Below are 10,525 nucleotides of genomic sequence, written 5' to 3' on the forward strand. Positions count from 1 at the left end.
ATAAAAGCATAGTTAATAAAACAAGATAAAATAAAGCCAGCGGTCTATAAGAGCATTTTGTTCCATCCAAAGATGTTCCATCCAAGTATCAGTTAGGTGTTATAGGCCTGCCGGAAGAAGTACTGACCTTGCTTAGCTTCCCTCCTCTTGTTCTTTTAATAGAGACTTAACATGTGGAAATGGACAGTCAGCTCATCATGGCTTGGAGGTAAATAGTATCAGATCAAACTGATACTAAAGGGACAGCTAGAGTGACCAGTAAAAAAAAGCTGCTGACCCTTTTGCTCCCTCCTTTCTTTGTGCATTACTCTCAGACTGAAGAAAGGAGTCTTTCACCAGCTCCCAATTAGACATGATGTCTTAATTTGGGTCTAATGGAGGTTAGTTTCCTTCCCAGTAGCTAAGATTACTTCCTAGCTAGGAATCTCAAAAACTGGGAAAGAAACACATCTTACTGTGCAAACCTAAGCAGAGTTGCATCATTCTAAGCTCACTGTGCTTAGAATGTTGTAACTTTGCTTAGGATGGCCCTGTTAGCTTCTTAAGGCATCCACATTTGGATGTCCTGACTACTTGGTCGTAGCGGAAGACTTCAGTCTTGGTAAGCTTCACAAGGGCAGGAGGAGCTGAGGCCAAGGGAACAGGGCACATGTGAGCTTAATTGTTTTTTTGGGTGTCTTAAGGGTAGCCCCCATTACAAGCTGTGAGATTAACAGAGGGTTCTTCTACTTTTGGGGAGGAACTATAGCTCACTGGCAGAGCACATGATTGACATGTAGAAAGTCTCCGATTCTGTCTGTAGCATCTCTAGTTAAAAGGATCTCATATGAACATATGAAGCTGCCTTATACTGAATCAGACCCTCGGTCCATCAAAGTCAGTATTGTCTTCTCAGACTGGCAGCAGCTCTCCAGGGTCTCAAGCTGAGGTTTTTCTCAAGTAGCAGGGCTGAATAGATGTTTTATAAACCTATCCTATACGGGATCAGGCCATTGGTTTTATCTAGAAGAATAAGACAACTGCAAATTTATACCCCGCCCTTCTCTCTGAATCAGAGACTCAGAGCAGCTTACAATCTCCTGTATTTTAACCCCCCACAACCGACACCTTGTGAGGTGGGTGAGACTTTCGAGGACAACTCCCGCGAGAGCTATGGCTAACCCAAGGCCATTCAAGCTGTAAGTGGAGAAGTGGGGAATAAAACCCAGTTCTCCCAGATAAGAGTCCTCACACTTAACCACTACACCAAACTGGCTCTCTCAAGGATAGACTGACATTAGTTCTTCAGGATCTCCAGTGGAGGTTTTTCATGTCCCCTCTTACCTGATCCTTTTAACTGGAGATGTCAGGAGTTGAAATCAGAACCTTCTGCATGCAAAACATAGTCTGCAACAAGGTCCTCAACATGATGCTTGCTGACACCATCCTTGGTGCCCACCAAGTGTTTTTAGAAAGTGGGTGGGGCTAGATGTGTGGCACTTGCCCAGCAGGGCTTCTGATTGGCCACTGAAGTTCTGATTGGTTGGATGGATTAAAATAACATTATTTCAATGGGCAGCTGCCACCACTGTGTCCCTTTTGTACCATTTCAGTCTTCTTTCCCAGTGTATTTTTCAAATTACTCCTCTTGCACTTAGACCTGTTCTTTATGTAAGACTTTGCCTCCTACAGCAGTCATTATGTGGTTGGCTCTGTCTCCTGTGGCAGCCATTTTGTGGTTGCCTCCACTATCCTTTGTCAGAATTCCAGTGATACCCACAGGCTCAGAAAGGTTGGGAACCCCTGCTCTACAGTTGAGCCACAATCCCTTCACCTTAAAAGGGCTGTTTCTAGAAATCTGCTGAAAATTAATTAGTGCTTGGGCCAGTCTGATCAGTGGTCTATCTTGACATGTGTTCATGTACCCAATTTCATGAGTCACTCACAAAAGCTCATACCCTGCCATAAATTTTGTTAGTCTTTAAGGTGCTACTGAATTCTTGCTTTTTTCTACTGCTACAGACTGACCAACACAGCTACCCGTCTTCATATACTCACTATTTATGTTCTGCTTCCTATATTTTATTGTATATTGTTGCTTTTAATTATTGCTTGGATGTTTGTTCATACTTATTTAAGTATGTTCATACTTATTTAAGCTGCCTTGGAGATGCTGTGTAGTAAAGCTAAAAGCATTGTGATTAAACAAAACAAACTTTGGTTGTTCACTGACAGGAAAGTCCGTGGCGAAGCCAAGAAGTGCCGCAAAGTTTATGGCATTGAGCACCGTGACCAGTGGTGCACAGCCTGTCGGTGGAAAAAGGCCTGCCAGCGATTTCTGGACTGAGAGCACACACATATACACGCACACACACTTTCAAGTGTTTGGAGATCTCCCTCTAGCCACTGGCCATAAACAACCGGCCACACCTCAGTGTGTGATGCTACATCTGGGGGCTTGGTGTCCTAGAAGCAGATCCTAGTGCTTCATTGGAGATTTCAAGAGCCACGTGCTCATTCTGAGCTCTGTACAGTCTACATCTGCCAGGTTTTCTATTTTTCAATGTTTTGTGGGAATGTTTTTTACACATTGTCCTTTTTAAAAACACGCATACAATCAGTCTCCATTTCTATTTGTAAATAAGAGGGGTAAAGAAAGGGGAGGAGCAGAAAACAACTGGCTTGATAGATATGACAGATTTCTTTCTTGGTGGGCCTAGGGACCAAAGAACTCTGAACTGCTTCCTGATAGGTGGATGAGGTTGTCTGGGTAGCAGTAAGGAGCATTAAGTCTGTCCTTCCTGCCTCCCTGAATTTACTTAATGGGCACAAAAGGGAACAGAGCACGTTGGCGGAGGGGAGCAGTTGACTTGCTTCAGTCTGTTGGTCCCCCTGCCCCAGAGGAATGAATAGATTGCACTCTGAAGCGTGTGTTGCTTTTGCAAAGCAGACGCAGTTGGAAAAACAATCAGCGTTGCATTAAATTACAATCAAATTACAATCAAACCTAGAAACACCATAAAGTAGAAAGAATTTGCAAAAAGATGACTTTTCTCCACCAGTGCTGTTTGGTCACTTTGAAGGGGGAAGCAAGAACATTTGAAATGGCTTGAAAGGTGACTTTTGCAGTTCTTCTATATGCCACAGTTATGGGGCAGAGAGGATTTAGATGCCTGTTCCACTCTCCTCCCCTGGGAGAATCTGATTGTTGCAAAGCAAATAACTTTAGAAGACTGATGTTTGTGGGGCTATTTGCACCAGTGGAGGGGTGGTGAGAGCATGGGGTCCTCTTTTTCTTGAGGTTTTGTTCCTGCACTCCTGGTTTGACCCTTTCTGGGCCATTCTGCACATTACATGGCAGCAAACTGGAGGTTCCGGCTAAACGCATGTTTGACCAGGAGCTGCCAAGAAATCCTGACTCCCTGATTGGTCTTCTAGAATGATGCACATGTCTCCAAACATGCACATGAATTATTCACACACTGAAGTTGTGGATTTGGGTTTTTATATATATATATAAGTGTATAGATAAAATGTAATGTGTGAAGCTGTCATGCCTAGGATAGGTCTTGCTGTTTGGCAGCTTTGTAGTTGCTCCAGTTGTAGTTGGAACAAACCAGCCGGGGTGCTGAAACGCTGAGGCAGTCTAGTGTTCCCCATTCTCCTCCCTTCCTTGGCAGGGGCAGCCCAGTTGCACAAACCGCCCAAATTACTGAGCACCAGCAAAGCAGCAAGCAACTCAGGTGCTACATCCCAGAATTCCTTGCTGTTTCTCAAAGCATACTGGAGCACAACTCTTGCGTTAAGCAGAGAACTCAGCGGGTGACAAAGTGTCTTGGGCTGTCTCCTCTTCTTCTTGAGCTAGTCCAGTGCCAAAGCCTTTCTGGTCCTGCATACAGGAATCTTTCCTGCATCTGGATGGAGCCAAAACCAAGTTAGTAGGGTTGTCATGTGTTTGTTATAAAATGTAACGGGAGTGGAATTCTAGCAGGAGGTCCTTTGCATATTAGGCCACACACCCCTGATGTAGCCAGTCTTCCAAGAGCTTACAAAAAAGAACCTTGTAAGCTCTTGGAGGATTGGCTACATCAGGGGTGTGTGGCCTAATATGCAAAGGAGCTCCTGCTTGAATTCCACCCCTGAATATAACTGATGCAGAAGCCTTGTTCCTTGACAGTGAAGGGGCCCTCAGGTTAGAGAGAACATTTCTAGAACTTTTGAAGCCATGGGGGGACAAAACCCTTTATTTTAAGAATTGGGGGGATATTATTTTGGAAAAAAATGGAAATTTGGGGGGAAAGCGAAATATATAAAATGCTTACTAAGCTAAGCTAAAGCATGTGAACCGGATCAAGTACACTTTAGCTCAGATAATGACACTACTTTATTTATGAAATTTTAAAAAATATAAATACCCTGTTATTCAAATCATAATTAACAATATACCCAGAGTTAGAGAAGAAGCTGCAGACTGTTGCATCCTAGGTACCAATGCCTATCTAAATATTTTGCTATTTGAGACCACAAGAATAAAATAAAAATAGAAACCAGTGACATTGAAGTAAACAATAATAAGGCATTATCTAGACCTGAAAACGGTGCATAGATCATCAAACAAGAAACATAAAATTCACATGAATGCGTGAAGCTGCCTTATAGCAAAACAGACCATTGATCCATTAAGGTTAGTTTGTCTACTCAGAGTGGCAGCAGCTCTCCAGGGTCTCGGGTGGAGAAAGATCTTTCACATCACCTCCTACTGGTTCTTTCAACTGGAGATGCTAGGGATTGCTGGGACCTTCTGGGTGCCTTGCAGAATCTCTACCACTGACCTGTAATCCCTCCCCTGTCAGTTTGTTTAAATAGAAAATAAACTTGGGGGAAAAAAAATCTCTGTAATAGTTATAAACTATATATCATAGGTTGTTATAGACCATTCCACACACACACGATTTCAAGCTTCAGATAAAACCCACAACAAGAGTTTTGGGGGTTCCTTCCCCCTGATTTTTGTCTGTTTTCTTTTTCGATAAGGACTTCATGAACCATTCATCCAGCTCATTCTATGTGCAGACAGGTGAGGGATTAGACTTTCCCATTGGGTCCACGTGTCCATGCCCACTGAATATTCGTGTGTTTGGTTGTAACATTTGCAGATGGATTTTATGAGTGTATAAACTATCATGTGGGAAAGGACCAAATTGTAAAAACAGTTTACTGGATTTTGTGTGGGTTGAAGATACTGCAGGGGCCTAGGCACATTGGCATTTATGTGCACAGGCCGCGTGCAAGTGATCCATCCAGCATATGAATGTGCAGTATCCCAAAGGGACAGGTATATTCAGTACACTGGACCTCTGTTGGAGTCTATTGTGGAACCTAATGCCAGGAGTTTGCGGCAAACACTCAAGTGCACACCACGCAGATGTGAGTGTAGCACTACTCAAGCAGAGGACTTCAGTGCTGCTCTTCAACATGGCTATCATCATGACTCCCTCCCCCCACTCCCAGCACCAGTTTGCAAGAAGCCATAGTTTCTTCTAATGGGGATATGGCATCCTTCATCTCAAAAAGCCACATTGCACCATTTGCTTTTGTTCGGCCAATGTAAAATGGCAGCTGCAACCTGTATAGTGCATAGTGCCTCAGCAGAGGTGGGTGAGGGTATGGGTGGCAGTGAGAAGAGTTTGGACTGTTTGTGGAGGATCCCCCGCACCAGCGTTTTGATAATCAGGAGCCATAAACTAAAGATGCAAACCCAAGGCAGGTTCTGTTGCAGGAGCAAGTCTGCTATTTTAAAGGGGAAGGACTGTTTCCCCCTCCCTGCTAATCTCTTGTATAATAGCGACTGAACCATGTGACTTGGAGAACTATTATTTCTTTACAAAAATGTGAGCCCTGTTGCTTTAAGGGTACCAGGGTGGGGTTGGGTGGGGCAGTTTAAAAAGGAGTTTCTGTACATTATTGGTGCTTGTTGATATTTTTGTGCTCTTTTGTTTGTAATTTTGTGCATAATATACACAGTATGTTGGGGAGGGGGGAGGGGTTATTTTTCTAGCCCGGACTTCTGTTCAGTGCTAAACTGGTGGATGCCAAAATGACCTTGCAAAGAACAAGAGGTCAGTTGAACTGGAATGCTAAAATTTGATTTCAACTGGATTATTTTTTCAAATTTGGAACATGGAAATTTAAGAATATGCAGACTTCAGATTTTAGCCAGTGCTTCTGAATTATTATTTTTTAAATCTGAAGTTGTCACTTGATGATGTGGAAACATTGGAGTCTTCCTACAAATGTGAAGTTCTGATAACAGAACTTGGATTTCAGTGACAATGTTTTAAAAATGCTGAGTTTAGTTTTTGAAATCCCAATATCCCCCCAATAAATTTGAATATTGACTTTCATAAATTTACATTTACAACTGGGACAAAACCTTCATTTCAGCTCTAGCTGGCCCCTCCTGTTCCCTTCTTCCTGGCCCTACCCTCAAATACTCAATGAATGTTGCTCCTTCTTTCTCTTCTAGAGTTCCTTTTTCAGTGGACTGTTGTGGAATGCTGAAGCAGGAAGTTCTCATTTTAGTTCTGTTTTCAGACATGTTCTTAGAGGAAAGGTCTATCAGTGCCACTAGCCATGATGACTGAAGGGAACCTCCACATTCAGAAGCAGTAAACTCCTACATACCAGTGTCAACATCCAGAGAAGGCCTTGGCCTCTGTACCCTGTGGTTGACCCTTCAGGGCAACTGATTGGCCACTGTGTGAAACAGGATGATGGACTGGATGAATCCACTGATCAGATCCAGCAGAGCCTTTCTTGTGTTCTAAAATGGATTGCAGTAGGAATCATCAACCAGAGGCTCCCAAATCAAATTGAACCCCCAGCACCAATTAGTCTTTCCAGCAGAGAGGTGCTAGAGAGATGCTTGGCTGCTGCGGCAATTGATCCTTTTGGCAGCCCACCTTTTTAAGATGGCAGAAGGGCGTTCATCCCCTCAGAAGCCTCTCTTGTTAGATGAGAGGAAGGCTTACTGTTGTGCCAGTTTTCAGTGCTGACTTGTGGCTTGGTAGGAGGTTAAAAAGATTTGGCTCTTTGTGAACAGGCATAGCTGTGCCTTTGTTTGTCTTCAGGCCTGCTATTGGGCACAAATCAGTGATACCAGCAGTCCAACACAGGCTTCTGGAGGTTCTACATGACAACATCTGTATCTAATGACCCAAAGGCTTCTTCTGTCAATTATTTTGGCAGTTGTTTCTAATCCCATATCCCTTGCCATTTTCTACTTTGTTTCTCCTCAAAACCCTGGCTTTGGTAGGCAGGTTTGTCATTTCAGTGAGAGTACTGACATCTGCCCACACCATCAAGTCTAACCTCCCCCCCCCCTTTCACTCACACACACACAGCTCACACCACTGTGTCAAAAGTCAACATTCATATTTAAGAATGTTTCTTTTGTTTTGGATTGAAAGGCCTCTATAGCCAAATAATCTCTGATGGTTCTCAGGTTGAAGCAACTTCCATCTCTCTAGAAGGGAAGTTTTGGGGGGTGGGGGTGGGTTTCCATCCCTGGTTTAAAATAACACTGGGCAATAAATAATTTTCTTTAAAAAATTCTCCTTCAGTTAAAAGGGAAGGGAAGTTGAGAAAGCACTCTTTTTTTGTTTTGTTTGTGTCACTGGGACTTAGGAGAAGTTCCAGATATGGTGGAAGATCAGTTTCCTCACTTTCAGAAGCCTGGGCCCTGCATTTAAAAAGATTATCTTCTTTTGCTTGTTTTTGTTTTGATTAAGGTGGAATTGGGAAAGAGGGAAATTGTAAAGGATTCCCAAATAAGCAGTCAAATGTTGAAACATGTGGTGTACGGTATTCCCTTGCTAAGCTACGCAGACTCTTGGGTGTAAAATGGTTCTCTTGTTCCCAGGATACCATAGGAGCATGTGCTGTTGGTAGAGACCAGCTACTGCCAAAGCTCAATAGGGGCTGTTCTCTACCTTTCAGCACATCACCAACCTTTATCCAATGCCTCATTCCAAAATTTATAGCACTTAAGTTTGGAGCATGGGAAAAAAAACTTACCTTACATAGGAGTATATTTGTTATCAGTATTTTTTAAAAAAATGGGATAAGGGGTTTTTTTTGTTTTCCTTTTCACTTTATTTTTTGAGCTGTGCGGTACACATTTGACTGGATGATATGTCAGTGATTTTTTTGTGTGTGTTGAGAATATGTTTTTCTTTTTTAAAAAATCTTGCTTTTGTAGTAATGTGAAGGTCAGGAAGAGGAAGGGGATATCTGTGTGAAAATGGGTGGGGGATTGTTCTAGGAGACTCTTCTTTCCTCACTTGCAGTTTTTACATCTGCGCTGAATAGGTGCAAATCTTGTCCCCCCCCCCTTTTTTTTTTTGAACTGGAGATGCTGGGGATTGAACCTGTGATGGGCAAAACACTGAGCCATGGCCCCTCCTGTGACTGCACACCCCTCCCCCCTTCTGTTCAGTCCTGTCCTAGCAGAAGCCAGAGCAGATCCAATTTTGCCATGGCTTTGGTAAAAGCTGTTATGGGAGGTCTGTATTTAGATACCAATTCTGAGCTCAAAGACAGAGTCACCTTTAATATCGATGATCCAGCTGATGGAGGAAGAACTACTCTGAGCTCCCTGGTGGGATAAAAACCACCCCAAACAAATATTCCAGTGTTTCCTTTGTAGAAAAGAATTTGAACCCCCACCCAAAGTCTCACACCCCCCCATGCACATCTTCAGTTGTTCCAGAAATTTTACATCTTTTGTCTTGAAAAAGAGGGGGGGGAGAGTTATGAGTATTTTGGGTAGTTTCGCTGCCCCCATTTCTTAGGTCAGGTTTCCTCTTCAAATGTGGTTGCTTTCTCTGTCCCTTTGTCCTTCATAGAAATGAAGACTTTTTGTAGTTAGAAGAACTGCCCTCCCCCAAGCCAAACATTCCTTTGCCCAGCTCAACGTATTGAATAGGAGCAGCTGACCTGCACTGCTAGTAGTCCTAACTGAACCCTTTTCTTGCCATATTTCAAGGACGCAGGTGCATGTCTACTTTTGGAGGATTTAAAGAAAAGAAAACATACCATGGCTCTCCTTTCCTTGGCACACCTTGCCATTTCACATCCTGGTTTCAAGGTCTAGTGACTGTGCATCTGTTTTGAAGATCCAAGACATTTTCTGCAAACCTGCCCCCCCCCCCACACCCTGCACACAAACACTTTGGGCTGGTTTTCTTTTCAGAAGGGATGGCAGAGAGATTTTAAGCATTTGTATATAGCATAAGAATCTTTTTCAGTAGCACTAACTGGAGGCTACTTTCTGTTCTTCCTATGTACTGTGAAACCCTGTTTTTGACCCCAGATGCTAGAGCGAAAAAGACAAATACTGTGGAGAAACTTAGCACCTTTGATATACACCAGTCTATGGGTAGTTGGACTGGAAGCCATTAGACAAAGCATAGCCCAGTCTGTAACTCAGTTACAAGGCCTGCTTCAAATTTAATGGCCAAATCCCTTTGAATGGCAGAATAGTTGCACAATGGGATGTGTGCACATGGCTATGCTGAATGTGTATACATGCATGCATATGCATGCACACAATATTTGCCCACTTGGGCTCTGGGATTGACATTGATCTCTACCCAAAGACACCTATATGCAGCTGCAAGCCGTTACACCCTCCATCTCTGGTGCAGGAAGCTGTATATTCAACAGAAAAGGGAGCCAAGCAAAAACTAGCCATTTCGCCTTCAAAAGCAAGGGGAGTGACCCAAGTCACTCCATGTTACTCCCAACCATTATGTAATATTCCCACAGGGAGATTTGCATTTGGGCAGCTTGGAGGATAAAGCTGCTAGTCCAGTTTAACTTCACATCTCCATAAATCCAAATTACACAGGTTAACCTATTTTGTGGGTTTGGTAGTTAGGGAATATAGTGAGAAACAACTTGCCCTTTCAGTTCAGAGACATTTTAAATGGGGAAAAGGATGGGATGCTTTAATGTGCAAACAGCCACTGTTTTGGATGCTGATCCGCTATCAAGCCTAGCGGGGGAATATATCGTATTGGTGAATTACTGTCTAATTGGAGCTTTGCTTTTCAATTGTCTTCCAAGTATTATTTTTTATTGTAAACAAAAAAAAATGTGAAATGTAATTTTTACAACAGCAATATGAAATATATTTTATAATAAAATGATATGCCCTAATACTTTTTTGTGCTTTTTCCCCACTTCACTTCTGTCTGTAGAAAATAAGGAAATGGAAATGTGTCTGCTTCTGATATCCTTCACGCATACCTTTCCCAGCAGGATTGCCCCCATGCTGATCTGAACTTGATTTTCATGAGCTCTTTACTCTGTGGCTCTCCCCACAACAGTGGTATAATTTGGACTTCTGCAGGACACTCTCATACTTCCACCAGCTAACTTTCTTGGCTTTCTCTGGCTGCATTGCAGTTTCTCCCAGACATGCTGTAGCAGAACTTTCCTGAGGTTTTGTAAAGCAAGTTTGGGAAAATGTGGATTTCCACGT

The 10,525-nt window shown here is 42.9% G+C and overlaps 1 protein-coding gene across 2 annotated transcripts in view; it reads left to right on the top strand.

Annotated features, from left to right (window-relative positions):
• Window positions 1-10,200, top strand: part of ZNF395 (zinc finger protein 395) — a 51,197-nt gene extending 40,997 nt beyond the window's left edge. The window contains exon 10 of one of the 2 annotated variants that reach the window (XM_060250386.1): window positions 2,215-10,200. In XM_060250386.1, coding sequence (XP_060106369.1) covers window positions 2,215-2,326 — 112 coding nt within the window. In that variant the 3' untranslated portion in view covers window positions 2,327-10,200. The remainder of the gene's footprint in view (window positions 1-2,214) is intronic. The other variant, XM_060250394.1, reaches the window with a different exon arrangement.
• The last annotated feature ends 325 nt before the right edge of the window (window positions 10,201-10,525 follow it).

The sequence above is a fragment of the Heteronotia binoei genome, chromosome 1, assembly GCF_032191835.1.
Source record: "Heteronotia binoei isolate CCM8104 ecotype False Entrance Well chromosome 1, APGP_CSIRO_Hbin_v1, whole genome shotgun sequence".
NCBI classification, from domain to species: domain Eukaryota; kingdom Metazoa; phylum Chordata; class Lepidosauria; order Squamata; family Gekkonidae; genus Heteronotia; species Heteronotia binoei.